The sequence below is a fragment of the Danio aesculapii genome, chromosome 16 (assembly GCF_903798145.1).
Source record: "Danio aesculapii chromosome 16, fDanAes4.1, whole genome shotgun sequence".
NCBI classification, from domain to species: domain Eukaryota; kingdom Metazoa; phylum Chordata; class Actinopteri; order Cypriniformes; family Danionidae; genus Danio; species Danio aesculapii.
In genome coordinates, this window is record NC_079450.1 from 21,062,434 (window position 1) to 21,080,229 (window position 17,796).

The following is a 17,796-nucleotide window of genomic DNA, read 5'->3' on the forward strand; positions in this document are numbered from 1 at the left end:
TACATACAGCACCTTTAAATACCTTCAGACTACACTTTCTATATAAACAAAAATATATGTAATGTTCAGTCAGTTATTTGCTTGTGTTTTGAACTGATGTAATCACGCTTATGAGAAATGTATGCACATCTGCGGCTAAAAATACGAACAAGTATTTGGAAATGTTTATGGTATTGACTTTAATCAAGAGTTCCAATGCGGTTTCCAAATGCTGGAATCTTTCATATATTATCTAGAATGATCATATTTAACACCTATAATCTTACATCAAGTCTTTGAGGTTTACTTTTAGGTGTATTTGGCAATGTCAGACGTATCCATCCTATTGAAACACAGAGCCGAGTGTTGTAAGAGTTAACAGTTACAGCTCTTTTTTTCAGCAGAGTCATTGTTTTGTAACTTCTGGAGCGTTTGGGCTGTAGGTGCAGAGCTTTTGACGCCATCCCATCCTTCGCGCAGCTGGATCTCGCCACTTTTTAAGCCCTGATAAATCCGCCGGGTCAAGAGGTCGAAGGCTTCTTTCACATTGTGACCCGTTTTGGCCGAGGCCTCGATGTAGGGGGCTCCCAGCTGGCTCGCCAACTTTTCTGCTTCAGTTCGGTCCACGGCTCTTTCACCAGCTTTGACGCGGTCACTCTTGTGTCCCACCAGGACGAAGAGCACAGTGAAAGGATGCACACGTTCACACACCTCGACGTACCATTCCCGCACATTTTCAAAAGATTTGCGGTTGCCCAGATCGAACACCAGGAGACCTCCAACGGAGTTACGGTAGTAGGATCGAGTCACAGACCTGCAAAAATACAAGATTTAAAGGGTTATTTTTTCATGGTTTTTCTACAAAGATACTCAAAATCTTCATACACTGCGTTTGTTCTTGTACATAGTAGTGTTGCCACAATACGAGAATTTATAACTTTGATAAGATACCAAGAAATTTGATACGATACCATTTTTCGATACTGCCAGGAAACCACGCCTCTATGAGAATGAGATTTTTAACATCAACAGAAATATCTTGTGGTAGTGCACTTGTTTAATGAATAGTCTTTGTGATTGTAACATTCAAAATGCAGTGAAGTGCCTTAAAAAAACTAAAGCCCACAATCCTTTGTATTTTCAAGTAAAGTTAAATGTTATACTAAGCCTAATAGTGGCCTATTTTTACTACCAAATCAATTTCTAATGGATAAAATTTAATGCCGTCTGATTTTTTTTGACCGGATTATAACATTCTAAAGTGACATATTTGAAGGTACATACAGTTGAAGTCAGAATTATTAGCCTCCCTGAATTATTAGCCCTCCTGTTTATTTTTTCCCTCAATTTCTGTTTAACAGAGAAAAGATTTTTCAACACTTTTCTAAACATAATAGTTTTAACAACTCATTTCTAATAACTGATTTCTTTTATCTTTGCCTTCATGACAGTAAATAATATTTGACTAGATATTTCTCAAGACACTTCTACACAGCTTAAAGTGACATTTAAAGGCTTAACTAGGTTAATTAGGTTAACTAGGCAGGTTAGGGTAATTAGGCAAGTTATTGTATGATGATGGTTTGTTCTGTAGACTATTGAAAAAATATATAGCTAAAAGGCGCTAATAATTTTGACCTTAAAATTGTTTTTAAAAAATGTAAAACTTCTTTTATTCTAGCCGAAATAAAGCAAATAAGACTTTCTCCAGAAGTGAAATATTGTGAAAATTTCCTTGCTCTATTAAACATCATTTGGGAAATATTTAAAAAAGAAAAAAAAAGGGGGTTAATAATTCTGACTTCAACTGTTTAATTCAGGCAAGCAAAACTACCTCCTATTTACTTAAAATGGGAAATACAGAAATCTTAATAACTGCTCATCAAATTCACATCAAATCACCATTTAAATCTGATATGAACTATGATAAATATTAAGGATACTTGTCGGAAACATGCATTTCAAATGGTATGCTGTATATCGAGGTTCCCTGACTGCTATACATCCCCAAAGATGCAATGAATTCAAGACGTTATTTGCTCTTTTGTTTTGAATAGTATCATCCTTTAATACACTTAAAAAAGGTTCTTTACTGACATATGTGCTTTCAAAAAGTATCTTTAAAACCAATGGAAAATGTTCATTGCATTTTCCTTAATTTATTCCAATGTTCTTCACAATAAGTATAAATAATGCAACTGTAATATATTTACTCCCCATTTACTCTCCCTCAAATGGTTCCTACACTGTAAAACCCAACAGTCAATTTTATCAAATGAAAGAGTGTAGTAAACTCAAAATTGACTGAAAGTTAATTCTACTCATTTGAAGAGTTTTGAACTCAGTGTTGAAGGTGATGAGTTAATTAAAAACCTCATTACTTCAACTTAAATGGAGTAAGTTCCTCAAACGGTTTGAATTGCCTTAACTTATTGAGTTTTACAGTACTCAGTTGGTTTAAGTTCTCTTTATTGGGTTTTACTGTGCTCAAATTGCTTTGTTTACTCATGGATTAAGTTCACAGTACTCATATAGATTAGTTTTTTCACTTAAATGGTTTTCAACTCAAATGCAATCGGTTTCCTCAAACGGTTTGAGTTACCTTAACTTTTTGGGTTTTATGATGTAACATTTATGAGTGCCTCTCTTCTGTTGAACACAAGAATATATTTTGAAGACATCTGAAAACCTCTAACCATTGACCTACTTAGTAGGAAAACAAATACTATGCAAGTTTTCAACATTTTTCTAAATATTTTCTTTAGTGTTTAAATGAGGAGAAAAACTCAAAGGTTTGAAACAAGTAAGGGGCAGTGGTGGAAAGAGTACCATTACTTGCCCAAAAATGTAGTGCAAGTAGAGTTAAAGTATCTGCTGTAAATATTACTCAAATGTATGAGTAAAAAGTAGCCCTTTCAAAAGTACTCAGGAGTAGTGAGTATTATGCTGGGAAAGGTTGATGGGTTTACATGTAATTTGTGTGTGTATTACTAACATTTTGTAGTGCATTTAATTCTTGTTTAAGGCCATTATCAGTCATCATACAGTAAACATCTGCCATCTTCACATCAGTGACATGCAATCTAAACAGTCTCTGGGTCATTGCATGTAAAGCACGGGTGCCCAAACTCGATCCTGGAGGGCCGGTGTCCAGCAGATTTTAGCTCCATTCACAATTAGACAAAGCGAAACTAACTAATCAAGCTTTTACCAGGTATTCTGGAAAGCTTCTTGCAAGTGTATTGATGCAAATTGGAGCTAAACTCTGTAGTACATTAGACTGAGTTTGTGCACCCCTGGTGTAAAGTATAATCTTGGGCACTTTTAATTATTCCAAACACTGTGCTGCATGGCTTAATGTAGTTCAGAATGATGGATTTACTTTATATGTGTGATTTGATTGGACTTGCAGGACTGATTTTTCTAGTCCCCATAGACAATAAAAAATAAAGTAGTGACTGCAGGTTGAAGGAAATGAGTTTAGTAAAAATACAGATACTTTACTAAAATGTACTCAAGGGAAAGTAGTACACATTTTTAAAACTACTTAGTAAATTACAATCCCTGAGAAAAAAAAACTACTCAATTACAGTCATTTGAGTATTTGTAATCTGTTACTTTACATCACTGGTAAAGGGTGAGTAAATGATGACACAATTTTCATTTTGGGGTGAACGATCCCTTTAAGGAGTTTAAACCCTTAAAAGGTCAGCTATGAGCCGAATTAAAAGTGGCTTTCCCACATTTTCAGGCCACTTTTGCCATATAAATATGACTTCATACCTAAAAGCAATGTTTGTCATCAAAATAAACCATGTATTTTAAGTGCTTCCGTCCACTTGTCACAAGTCTTACCACCCATGAGTCTTCGTGTGAGTAAATGATGACAGAATTTCCCTTTTTGGGTGACTTGGCTCTGTAAGGTCATCTGTGCATACCAGGGAACCAGCCTAACTCCAAGTCTTTGCTGTTAATTGGTCCTTGGGCCTCTCCGGGTGGGCCGAACAGTTGGCGTGGTTTCCAGGGTGGGCCAATTAAGTGGAACCCCACCCCGGTGGACTCGGGCCTGGCAGTGAATCCATTTATAGTGTAGACTGACAACATTTTTCTTGGAAGCTTCATGAGAAGACTTGCTGCTCTGACGAGTAATGTTTCACAATCCTGATTTACAGAAGCAACGCAACTTCTGTAAACTGTTTTTAGACAATCAACTTATGACTAAACACACTGAAGTTGTCTCCAATTCAACCAAATCTCAAGCAGTACTATTGTCGTCCAAAGTTTAGCTTCAACTTAAAATAAACACGCATAAACCAGCTAATCAAGGTTAGCATAAAACTTCCTGACAGGTGTGTTGAAGCTAAAATTGATGGTACTCATTCTCCAAAAGCAGGACTGAAAACCTCTGACCTTAAGTATTGGTTCTTAGGCAAAAATGTCCAAAGCGGTCCTGGAGGGCTACTGTTCTGCAGAGAACTTCCCTCAACATACCTGTGTGGAAGTTTCTCGGATACTAAGAAAGGCCTTGTTTAGCAGGTGTGTTTCATTAAGATAGGAGCTAAAATAAACAGGACAGATGCCTTCTACCAGCAGGATTTTGGATTAGGAGCTTTGAAAACTTGGACTTACCTAAACCTCTCTTGACCAGCTGTGTCCCAGAACTGCAGTTTAACCCTCACCCCAGGTTCCACCTCAAGGAAGTGTACATAGAAGTCCACTCCGACAGTCTGATTGATGCATTCCAGAAACAAGTCCTCGGTGTAGCGCTTTAACATGGATGACTTTCCCACTGTAGAGTCTCCAAGCATGATGATTCGAAACTGGTACTGCCACAATGTGAGATCCATGACTTGAGGTAAACAATATGCTAGGTTTGATTAAAACCTGTCTCTGCGCCAGGATCTTTGGAGGTTTGAGCAGAGAACCCTTTACCTTGAAGTTCTCATTGTAAACAAATGTAAAAATAAACCCATAGTTCTTCAGCTACTCCTCTGCTTTTCTAAAAAAGAATCTGTGTGAGAGTCATAAGGGTGGGTGCGTCTACTTGATCTGTTTCTTTAATCTTTTGCCTGTTCATACTTGTTAGTGGGTGGGGTTTATTTGAGAGGCGGGGAAACAGAAATTTTGGAATCTCTCATAGACCAGAGGGAATGAGCAGGCAGTATCATATCAGGACAAGCCCAGTGTTTCCTGTTGAGACCAGTCCATGGCATGCATGGATCACATAAAAGCACATGTAGGTCTTTCTCAAAAGGCCAACCATGAGAATGCTTCCACCCAGGTCATAACCTCTAAAGGAGAAGCTGGAAGACTTCCAAGTGTCATGATGAAACTAAGACCATGATATTTATCAACAGTGTGCACTGCAGGTTAGTTTGCTCCTAAATGCTTCCATAATTGTGAGGCTTTCCAAACAGGAGGTGAACAAACAATAGAACAGACTCCCTCTGGACACAGACAGACAGAGGATTTAGGCTGGGTTTGGTTATAAATAGAATGCTTCACGTTGTTTTCAGAGACTTATTTGGTGGAAAACTTTGTAACTTCAGTGAGACTTTAATTAAAATGTGTTCAGTCTATTGCTAAAATCTACAGTTCAGGTACTTGAGCATATCAGCGAGGGTGGGGATCCACTGAGGCGAAATAAACAGCCATTGTTTACTGACAGACTGAGAAGGCAGCGTTTTTTGTAGCTTATTTCCTTCTCCAAACGGGCTAGTAATGGTGTGTATTTTTCTCGATAGCCACAAGGGGACGTACAACCTTTTTCTAAGACAAAAACGACACAACCAGCGTTTTAAAAAGAAATTCTTGCTTCTTTCTTAATGACTATTGGAATCTGCGGGTTTTGCTCTGATATTGATAGAGAGATCTGCGTTATGTATTTAAACATGGGAAAACACAGAGTACTGCTACATTCTTCATATTAATCAGAAACTAAATGTTACATTTGTAAAAAAAAAAAAAAACTTATCAAGAAATCTCATTAGCTGAACGAAGACATTTACAAACAATCATATAATATCAAAATCACTTGAATGAAATCAGAGTGTGAAAGAATAACATAATTTATTTATTTAAAAATATTTAAGTATGTAAAGTTCATTTCATAAAGAAAGAAAACAAAAAAGTTACTGGCACTTTAATATATTGAAATGAGTGTTTTTAATAATATCTCTAATTTCTAAAATGCGTTTTGATTTTATGAAGCACAGAACTTGTTATCATTTGTCTTAATAGTAATAGTAATATTAATTTTACAACAACAACTTAAACAGCAACAGTAAGCAAGTATGTTTAAAAAGTTTATCTTAAGTTTATATAATCATGGTAATATAATGAAATGTTTAAATGTTCAGATTTTATCTTTTACTTATTGTAATCTGTCAGATCACAATGCAATTACATGAAATAATTCTGTTCAAAATCAAACAAGTGCTTAGGGTAGCTTTAATAATTTGTCGGTGCTCTTTGGGTAGGGGATTCATCAGAATAAACAGCAAAAATCCATCCAATGCACTCAAAAAAATGTAGAAAAAATCTTTAAAAGATATAGTTCTGTTCTTTTTATTTTGCTTAAATAGCACAAAATAAAAAAAAAATACAAACAGCAGTTTATTAAAAACTATATTCAGTAACTGTCATCTTATGAAATGTGATTTATGGTGATTTATTTCTTCAATTTTTAATTTTTCACAATTGCTTTTGAATGGGCAAAAATATAGTCATGCTTCTCTCATGAGTACTACTACACTTCATCATATAAATCAGAAACTTAATTTTACATTTGGGAAAATCTAAGCTCATTAATTAAACCAACACATTTACAAACAACAACAACAATAATATAATTTCAAAATAATCAATGAATGACCAATGAATACCTGAATGAAATCTGAATGTGAAAGTATAACATGTTTTTATTTATTGAAAAATATTTAAGTATATGAAGTTTATTTAGTAAAAAAAGAAAACAAAAAAAAATGACTGGCACTTTAATAGATTGAAATTTGTGATTTAAATAATGGTTTATCTCTATCTGTAATTTCTCTAGTTATCTCTAATCTCAAAATTATCTTAAATTTTTCAAAATACATGGTTAATTTTGAATAAACAATCAAATGTTTTGATTTTATGAAGCACAGCACTTGCTATCATTTGTCTTAACAATAATTTTACAACAAAAACTTAAACAGCAACAGTAAGCATGCAAGTTTAAAAGGTTTATTTTGAAAAATCATGGTAATATAACAAAATGTTTTAAATGTTCAGATTTTATCTTTTACTTATTGTAATCTGTCAGATCAGAATGAACAAATGTGTCTGTGCTCTTTGGGTAGGGGATTCATCAGAATAAACAGCAAAAATCAATCCAATGCACTCGAAAAATGTGGAAAAAATATAAAAAGATATAGTTCTGTTTTGTTTTTATTAAACAGCACAATAAAATTCCCCCCCCAAAAACAATACAAACAGCAGTTTATTTAAAAACTTTATTCAGTCACTGTCATCTTATGAATTTCTTTTTAATTTTTCACATTGGCTACTTTTGAATAGGCAATAAAACAAATATAGTCATGTTTTTCTTATGAGGCACAGAATTTGTTGGGAAAACGAGTACTTCTACATTCATCATATTAATCAGAAACCAAATGTTACATTTGTGAAAAACCTAATTAAGAAAATGTAATCTCAACACATTTACAAATAACAACAAAATTATATCAATGTAACCAATCACTTGAATGAAATCAGAATGTGAAAGTATAACATGTTTTATTTATTTAAATATATACAATTTATTTACTAAAGAAAGAAAACAAAAAAGTTACTGGCACTTTAATTTATTGAAATTTGTGATTTTAATAGTGGTTTATCTCTAATTTCTAAAATACATGGCTAATTTTGAATGAGCAATCAAATGTTTTTTATTTTATGAAACACAGCACTTGTTATCGGTTATCCTAACATTAATTTTACAACAAAAACTTGAGCAACAGTGAGCATAGTTTAAAAGGTTAATTTAGAAAAATCATGGTAATATAATCAAATGTTTTAAATGTTCAGATTTTATCTCTTACATATTGTAATCTGTCAGATCACAATGCAATTAAATGAAATAATTCTGTTCAAAATCAAACAAAAGGTGTTCAGGGGCAGCTTAAATATTGTGTCGGTACTCTTTGGGTAAGGGATTCAACAGCAGAATAAACAGCAAAAATCAGTCCAATGCACTCGAAAAATGTGAAAAAATTATTAAAAAGATATAGTTCTGTTGTTTTGTTTATATTAAACGGCACAATAAACCCCCCCCCCCCCAGTCACTGTCATCTTATGAAATGTGATTTATTTCTTTAATTTATTTTTAATTTTTCTCAATGCACGGCTACTTTTATGTGCAATCAAAAAATATAGCCATGCTTCTTTCATGAGGCACAGCATTTGTTGCTTTTGTTCTCGATCTTTCCCCAGCTTTCATGCAAATGCACTTGTCCACTTATTAAGCCTTGATAAATGCGGTGGGTCAACAGCTCAAAAGCTTCTGCCACATTATGACCTGTTTTAGCAGAGGTCTCGATGTACGGAGCTCCAACTTCACTTGCAAACTCTTCCACCTCTTCTTGACTCACTTCTCGCTCTTCTCTGTCACACTTGTGTCCCACCAGCACAAACAAAACACTGTATGGACGGACAGCCTTGCACACCTCTGTGTATCGATGCTTGATGTAATTGAAAGACTTGTTATTGCCCAGATCAAACACCAGTAGACATCCAGCAGACTGAGGGAAGCAACAGCTGATAGCCTGCCTAAAGACACAGAAGTTAATCAACCATGATGTCAGGAATGCATGAGAAACAGCTAAAGCATAACAAATCCAAATATATTTATTCAGTGGAGATCAAAACTAAGGCAAAGTGGGTAGCGCTGTCGCCTCACAGGAAGAAGGTCACTGGTTCGAACCTCAGCTGGGTCAGTTGGCGTTTCTGTGCGGAGTTTGCATGTTCTCCCCATGTTCGCGTGGGTTTGCTCCGGGTGCTCCGTTTTCCCCCACAAGTCCAAAGACATGCGCTATAGGTGAGTTGAATAAGCTAAATTGTCCGTAGTGTAGCCTATGTGTGTGAATTAGTGTATGGGTGTTTCCCAGTGATAGGTTGCAGCTGGAAGGGCATCCACTGCTGGATAAATTGGCGGTTCATTACGCTGTGGCAACCCCAGATTAATAAAGGGAGTAATCCGAAGAGAAAATGAATGAATGTGATGATCCTCATTCAGAGTTTGAAGGTATTTGGAATTATACTATGCTAGTACAACAGTGTTTTACAAAATAACCAAGGCTATTTAACAAAACCCTCTTCATTGTGTATAAAGTAATCAAATTTCAGATACAGGAGTTTTCTGATGCACAAAGAAATATACCAAAAAAATCTGAAGAGTATTTCCCAATGATGGGTTGCAGCTGGAAGGGCATCCGCTGCGTAAAACATATGCTGGATAAATTGGCAGTTTATTCTGCTGTGGCGACCCCAGATTAATAAAGGGACTAAAGCCGAAAAGAAAATGAATGAAATCTGAAGGGTACAGCAGTCAAATTGAGTAGGAACAACATGAAGGAATTAAGTTAACCTATGAGTTTTTACAAATTTAAGTGGATTGAAGATAAAACAATTAAGTTGTCCCCCATAAAAGCTCAATAATCATGTTGTTTCAGCTCATTTGAAGTAAGTAGTTTGAACAAACATAATTTGAGTGTAGTTCCTTGCTTTTCATTACTTTAGAGCAGGGGTCAGGAACCTTTTTTTCAGCAGAGGTATTTCACTTTTTAGTTTTTTTTATGAAATGCATTTTCTAAAGAGCCGAATAAGGTGTGTGTACATAACAAAACTTTTAGTTATTTATTTATTATCGAATCCATTATTTATGTCCATGCACAACTCAGAAATAAACAAAAATGAAGCTTCATAATGTATAAAGTATAAATTTTGCCATCGCTGCTCATGAATGTTTGAATTTACGTGCGTGAGGTTATGATAGAATTGTAAATTAACATAAAAGGGAACCATAGAAATTTAAGAAATATAACTTGCCATTTATTGTTGTCGTGATTCGAGTTAAACCACAGCACCATATGCACATTGGTTGAAACGTCCTTTTATTGTAAACCGAGTATTATTGAAGAAAGACAGCAGGAGAGCCACATATTTTTGGTCAAAGAGCCACATGTGGCTCCCGAGCCGTTCCCCTGCTTTAGAGCAGGACATAGTCTCTCAAAAACATCTATAGTCTTTCACAGACATCACTAGTCTCTCACAGGACATAATTCTGACCAACTGTATCTCAATCATTCCATCTTAATAAAAGTTATAACAAAAGATTAATAATTAAATCTCTTTACCAATATGGTTTGATTATCTTCCTTACAATAACATTTGTTTTCATGTTTTTTTTTTCATGTTTTAACTGAGCCATTAGAAAAAGATCCTTAGCATTTAGCCTTGTGTAAATCTGAAATGTTATTCATAAGGGTCTTAAAAAGTCTTTAATTTGACTTGATGAAACCTGTCGAAACCTTGCTCTTGCTATGGCTGAAAGTGTCATACGTTGGGTCTTCATCTGGACAATATGTTCTTGGACGGTTTCAGAGGGTTTCTTGCAACGTCGTTGAAAACTGCCAGTTATGGGTTTGTCAGATATTTAGGGACTTTACCACCAGGTGGCAGATTAATACAATAATCTGGGAGGCAAAAATATATGTCCTCCTGAAACATTTAATTTTTTTATACTGTGCTTCAGAATATATGAATCTCATTAAAAGTAAAAACTGTTATTTTGTAGAATAACTTCTAATAGGACTAAACATTGACCCTGAAATATAGCATACGTATTGTAGGCTGTTCTCTCATTTTGATTGACTCAGTGCTCCCGCTCATTCATGTTGCACGACTTTTACAACGAGCTTTAAAGTACAAATAAAATCAAAACTAACCATATGACTTTGTTAGCTCACATTGCTAGTTTTGTGGTGAACACGTCATCTGTGCATGTCATTAAAGAAAAAAATGGTTTGCCCTTTAATCTAAAAATAAAATCTGAAAATGCACTTTTTTTTTGTCAGTTAAATTGTCAGATTACGTATTGGGCGTGGTTAATATATTTAAACACGCCCCTCCGACTGTCAGTTTTGACAACAGAAAAGGGGAGGAGGAGGTATCTGTTAGGTTGTAATAACTTTCTCCAACTTTAATAACTTAAATTAAACTGAAATTAAACTTAACGTAATAACTTTCTGAATGAAATTTGCTACATCCAATCAGCTTGCAGTAGAAAAACAAGTCACACCCACAGTTTTCTCATTTAATATTCCGTTTCTCTAGGAACTGTGTCACAATATGAAATACATGTGAACTTTAAAGAGCATTCAGATACTGTAGCCTACATTCTCTTTACTCACCAGAAGGATTCATGACCGGCTGTATCATAAATGTGTAGAGCCACTCTCACCCCAGGCTCCACCTCTAGGATGTGATTGCGGAAGCTCATTCCAATGGTCACATCTACACTTTCTGGAAACTGGCCCTTTGTGTAGCGATGCAGCATGCATGACTTTCCAGCACAATCTCCACCTATCATGATCAGTTTAAAACGGTACTGACAATCAGTGAGATTCATGACCGCTGATCGACTAACTTCCACTTTCTGACCATAGAGGAAGGGTGTTTCTGCTCCTCTTACAGATTCAGATGATATAGGAGGGAAGTATTTGTGTGACAGTCAGGGTTCCTTTAGGAACAGGAAGTATTTCTGATAGTCTCTAAAGGCAGCAGGCTGACGTTCAGTGTCATGATCTGTTTTTTGATAGTATATGAGTTTACAGTGTAATATGAATACTTGAGTATTATATGAATACTGTAGTATATGCATGCACACATGGTTATATGGCGTGTTTAACACCATATAGGGTGTTTTGTCCACAATGTGTCATCAGTCAGCCATGTTGGAGAGCAGAAAGTAAACAATGCCACAAGCTATGGTTTCATCCACCTATTTTTAAGCATATTTTAGAATATCTCATAGTAAAATGCTTAATGGAAGCGGCAAGATGTGCATAAAATTTCATAAAATGTGCATCAAAAAACATAAGCGCCCAACTGAGTAGGATTAACTTTTCATCCAATTAGAAATGAGCATAAAGTATGATGGAAACAGATTTCCAAAATAATTTCCAGCATTCACATCAAAAAAGTGAATTGAATTTGTTTTAACAGATCATGTGATTAAAAATTGGCATGATGGGATGGCATTAATGGAGCAACCAGCGGACAGAACGACATTGTAAAATATCTAAATTGTTGTTTGGTCATTCTAAAAGCCCTTAGACAAAGTCGGTCATCACAGTGGTTTGATATTATTACTAAAAGAGTCACCTCTGATTCATTCTGTTTTACCTTATAGGCGCAAGAAATTTAGTATGTTAGAAAGAAATCTTGACTTTTGTTTATCAGGAAGTGATGATTTTGTTATCTTTGACCTATTAGATGGAAACAATGCTTCATTTGCAAATGTTTTATGCGATAAACCAGTAACCACCTTAGGATGGAAACAAAGCTACTAACTGAACTAAATTAACATATTTTGATGAATAATGCCGCTCAAAATAGGAAATAATATTCATGTTTTGGCTCGTACTAATCAGTCAGACTGGAAAAAAAAACTAAAAACTTTTGGAGTACCAAAGTGTGCCAAAAGTTATAACAAATCAAGCAGAATATAGCTTGTTAAATTCAGTTTGTAAAAATATTACACGTTTTCCTGCTTACTAAGTCCTCCTACACTGAAAACAATTATTCAAAGATGATTCCTTGAATTTACTAATTCTTTTTTTAAGTTATGTGGTTGTAAAAATGTATTTGGGCTGAATTTAAACAAACAAATGAAGTTAAACACTTCTAAATTTTATTTGTTTGTTTAAATTCAACCCATATAAATTGTTAGCAATAATTTTGCAGACATAAATATTTTTTCAGTTTATATGATTTAGCTAATTACACTCATTTTCTCATGGTTTACACTACATAAATAAACGGAATAATCTTTCAGTAGTAAACTACCATGCAGTCCGTTCTGCTATTGACACCCGAGTATCTCTATAATGTCAAAAACGGACAAAATTGTGATGCAAGTGAAAACAGTTGTGAAAAATTGGAATTCTATTACAGATTCTAACTTCTAATAGGATTCACATATTCATACTTGTAAACAATATTGAGAGCTACGAGTTGCATGTAACCGCTGCACTGCCTCACTGCCACAGATTCATTTAGATGCAGATCATTTGTTTAGGCCAGAGGTGTCAAACACAGTTCATGGAGGGCTGTAAAACACATGGCTTCAACACACTCACCTGTATTGTCAGTTCAAACAAACCTGAAGGAATCAATTAGTTTGATCTGATGAGTTTATTTAGACTTAAAGCTATGCTTTGCAGAGCCGTGGCCCTTGCCGAACTTTGGTTGACGCCTGTGGTTTAGGTGTTGGTAGTGGTTGAGTCTGAGAACAGCTTTAGGTAGTGTTGTCATCTTGAAATTACATAATTATGACGGCATGAATACTCAGTTGACGGCTGTTGCTCCAAAAAAAAAAATTCAGTTTATAAGTTGAAAGTGTACAAGAATTGGGTTTCAGAAGAAAATGTCCATTATTATAAACAGATTTTTAAAAACAACTGAAGACCTTTTAAAGACTTGTTGTGACCTCAAAAGTTGTGAATTGATTGCATATGCTTTTGATTTGAACACTTGTATTCACATTAGTTCAACTTACGACATAAATTCTGAGAAGTTGGGAGATTTAGTAAGATGTATTAAAAACCTGATTTTTGGTAATGATCTTGAACTTTTATTTCATATGAAGAACAAAATGCAGCAAATTGAACATGTTATAGAATATTCTGATCAAACGGGTTTGAAATGATCCACAATAATTAGCCAAACTTTGTGAGGGTTTCATTGCGTGGGTATTAAAGGAGCATACTACGGATCATGGTTCATAATTTTGTACAAAAATGAATTAAAGAATCAACAATCTAATTTCTCACGTTAATTTTTCACCAGCTACCATAGGAAATCATGTGTCTGTCATGGTATGGGCTTCTGAAGAGCGAAAGCGTGGGTGTCTGGTAAACAAGTGCAGAGGTACTATTAACATGGAGGCCTAAATTGGGATACAGAGACATTGCCATCAAGATTATTGGTTAGATAAGGCTCATTCTGCATGTGCTACAGTGGTGTAGTTTCACATGGCCTGCAGTCCAGATCTGTTTGGAAAATGTTTGGCCCATCATAAAAAAGGGGAACCAGACAATGACGACCACAGACTAAAGAGCAGTCATATCAGATATGATATAAAAATACTTGTAAAATGTCAACAATTACTATATTCAATTTCAAAACCAAACAAAAATCGCAATTAAAAGTTGTTTTCCATCCACTTTGGTTGTGATTTGTACTTGATGATCTTTTTTGCTTCAAAATCATTCACTTCTTGTTCTTTTCTGGTGTACGTGTGTCCCACAAGCAGTCAGAGCACATGTTTGGATGTACATTTGTACAGGAATCACATTGTACAGCAGCCATGATGACTATAAATCTGTAATGGAGTTCTAGAAGTGCATTTAATGAATGCTGACTGATTTGCTTCTGACAATGGACAGTTCCAAAATTTCACTGACATTTTAAACATGGGTAGAGCGTAAAGCCATAATTGTTCAGGTTAAAAAAAAAGCCCTGTACGGTTTATTTCTGTATATAAATGTTTCCTGGTTGTGGTTGAACTTTTTTTTTTTTATACATATGCAATATTGTTTATATAACATGTAAAAGGGTTGTATTAAAACTGAAAATAGAGTATAGAAGTTTAGTTTCATGGTAAAGCTAGTCAATTCTTAAGGAATACTAAAAAAATTATATAAAACTACATTAGATTATAAAAATATAGAATATATTTTCCAACTGCAGTTTCACGTTGACTTCAAGTGGCACAGTATTTGTTGTTCTCAGCTGGCTAATCTTGACTGGTCATTATTTTTGTTCTCAATCTTTCCCCAGCTTTCATGCAAATGCACTTCTCCACTTATTAAGCCCTGATAAATGTGGTGGGTCAACAGCTCAAAAGCTTCTGCCACATTATGACCTGTTTTAGCTGAGGCCTCGATGTACGGAACTCCCACTTCACTTGCGAACTCTTCCACCTCTTCTTGACTCACTTCTCGCTCTTCTCGGTCACACTTGTGTCCCACCAGCACAAACAGCAGACTGTATGGATGCACTTTTGCACGCACGGCTGAGTACCGATATTTAATCAAGTTGAAAGTCCTGCGATTACCCAGGTCAAACACCAGCAGGCATCCAGCAGATCCAGGAATGTAACTTAGAATGACATCCCTGAAAGCATAAGTGTTGATGATGAACAACAATGTTATTGTGTATTACTTTTGCTTTTCCAGTAGGCTAAGTTATTTTTTGGATAAATATTGAATACACAATAAAAATAAACAAATACATTTTGTAAAAATTTAAACACCATAAATTAAAAGCAAAGTATAATATAATATAATATAATATAATATAATATAATATAATATAATATAATATAATATAATATAATATAATATAATATAATATAATATAATATAATATAATATAATATAATATAATATAATATAATGACCACCTTCTTGCAGTCAAAACATCAGCCAAAAAGCTGAGACATTAAGTGGCTATAGGTCTGGGATTATGTAAACTGATTTTGGAGGCCAAGGTTTTTTTCAAAAAGTTACCACAGTGGTCTTTGAACCACCTTGTCAGTTCTGGCAGTGTGCCATGGTACATTTGAATTGAAACAACATTTATTCAAGATTGTTTTTAAAACTTTTGTACAACACCCATTATTTAGTCTTAAGGCAATTCTGATAAACCTTTGTGATCCACTTCTAATGCTAACTACTGCATCCATTTGGCCAGCAATAATAGTAAACAAAGTTTCTGTGACTTGTTGAACTTTATCTGCAATGTCAATTAGTATACCTAACAGCAGTCAGGGATTGCGCCGTTTTCTTTAAAAAAAAAACATGATTTAACTTTTAAATTAATTGCAGAGCATTGGTGCTCAAGGGCCAAGTGGACAGAGTTTAGCAACAACTTGCCTTAACACACCTGACAAAAAGTGTCTATGTCTAGTAAGAGCTTGATTAACTGGTTCAGATGTGCAAATTGTTTTTGATGATAGTTTCCTTGTTTCATTACAATTTAAAAAATGTAAACAAACAAAATGAAAGTGAAATTTTCTCACTATTGCCACTTAACTTGTTTCAAATATTGCTTTGTGCTTTAGAGGATCTGGTTTATAGATATCAATAAAGCATTTCAGTTTTATATGGTGTAAAGATGCTGGTTTTACTGCTTACCAAAATCTTTCATGACCAGCTGTATCCAAAATTTGTAGGTTCACTCTCACACCAGGTTCCATCACTAGGGATTTAGCGCAAAAGTCCACTCCAATGGTACTCTCCATATGCTTAAAACAGCCATTTCTGTATCGATACATCATGGATGACTTTCCTGCCATATTGTCTCCTATCATGATTATTTTAAAATGATACATATCTTTATTCTGTTGAACACAAAAGAAAGAATTGTGAAGGAAGCTGAAAACCTGTAACCACTCACTCCATATCAGGAAAAAAAAACTATTACTATGAGCAGGGGAAAACTGTGCAAAACTCTTAAATGTTCTAACTTTCAACTTTGGTTGTGATTTGTACTTGATGATCTTTTTTGCTTCAAAATCATTCACTTCTTGTTCTTTTCTGGTGTACGTGTGTCCCACAAGCAGTCAGAGCACATGTTTGGATGTACATTTGTACAGGAATCACATTGTACAGCAGCCATGATGACTATAAATCTGTAATGGAGTTCTAGAAGTGCATTTAATGAATGCTGACTGATTTGCTTCTGACAATGGACAGTTCCAAAATTTCACTGACATTTTAAACATGGGTAGAGCGTAAAGCCATAATTGTTCAGGTTAAAAAAAAAGCCCTGTACGGTTTATTTCTGTATATAAATGTTTCCTGGTTGTGGTTGAACTTTTTTTTTTTTTATACATATGCAATATTGTTTATATAACATGTAAAAGGGTTGTATTAAAACTGAAAATAGAGTATAGAAGTTTAGTTTCATGGTAAAGCTAGTCAATTCTTAAGGAATACTAAAAAAATTATATAAAACTACATTAGATTATAAAAATATAGAATATATTTTCCAACTGCAGTTTCACGTTGACTTCAAGTGGCACAGTATTTGTTGTTCTCAGCTGGCTAATCTTGACTGGTCATTATTTTTGTTCTCAATCTTTCCCCAGCTTTCATGCAAATGCACTTCTCCACTTATTAAGCCCTGATAAATGTGGTGGGTCAACAGCTCAAAAGCTTCTGCCACATTATGACCTGTTTTAGCTGAGGCCTCGATGTACGGAACTCCCACTTCACTTGCGAACTCTTCCACCTCTTCTTGACTCACTTCTCGCTCTTCTCGGTCACACTTGTGTCCCACCAGCACAAACAGCAGACTGTATGGATGCACTTTTGCACGCACGGCTGAGTACCGATATTTAATCAAGTTGAAAGTCCTGCGATTACCCAGGTCAAACACCAGCAGGCATCCAGCAGATCCAGGAATGTAACTTAGAATGACATCCCTGAAAGCATAAGTGTTGATGATGAACAACAATGTAATTGTGTTTTACTTTTGCTTTTCCAGTAG

General features: G+C 34.9%; 4 protein-coding genes across 4 annotated transcripts in view; all 4 read right to left on the reverse strand.

Moving 5' to 3' along the window:
* Positions 1–154: 154 nt before the first annotated feature.
* Positions 155–5,009, reverse strand: rab42b (RAB42, member RAS oncogene family). The gene is made up of 2 exons (XM_056474994.1): positions 4,609–5,009; positions 155–793 (listed from the first exon to the last, which is right to left on the reverse strand). Exons 1-2 carry the CDS (start codon positions 4,824–4,826, stop codon positions 355–357), a joined length of 657 nt encoding a protein of 218 aa, XP_056330969.1. The 5' UTR covers positions 4,827–5,009; the 3' UTR covers positions 155–354.
* Positions 5,010–8,301: 3,292 nt separating this feature from the next.
* Positions 8,302–11,704, reverse strand: LOC130243752 (ras-related protein Rab-39A). Its single transcript, XM_056476040.1, has 2 exons — positions 11,430–11,704; positions 8,302–8,787 (listed from the first exon to the last, which is right to left on the reverse strand). Exons 1-2 carry the CDS (start codon positions 11,645–11,647, stop codon positions 8,406–8,408), a joined length of 600 nt encoding a protein of 199 aa, XP_056332015.1. The 5' UTR covers positions 11,648–11,704; the 3' UTR covers positions 8,302–8,405.
* A 3,325-nt stretch (positions 11,705–15,029) lies between these two features.
* Positions 15,030–16,638, reverse strand: LOC130243065 (ras-related protein Rab-39A-like). The gene is made up of 2 exons (XM_056475104.1): positions 16,440–16,638; positions 15,030–15,417 (listed from the first exon to the last, which is right to left on the reverse strand). Exons 1-2 carry the CDS (start codon positions 16,634–16,636, stop codon positions 15,030–15,032), a joined length of 585 nt encoding a protein of 194 aa, XP_056331079.1. The 5' UTR covers positions 16,637–16,638.
* Positions 16,639–17,343: 705 nt separating this feature from the next.
* si:dkey-34d22.2 (uncharacterized protein LOC100005807 homolog) overlaps positions 17,344–17,796 on the reverse strand; it is a 1,576-nt gene continuing 1,123 nt past the window's right edge. The window contains exon 2 of the mRNA XM_056475107.1: positions 17,344–17,731. Within this exon, the coding sequence (XP_056331082.1) occupies positions 17,344–17,731 (388 nt within the window). The remainder of the gene's footprint in view (positions 17,732–17,796) is intronic.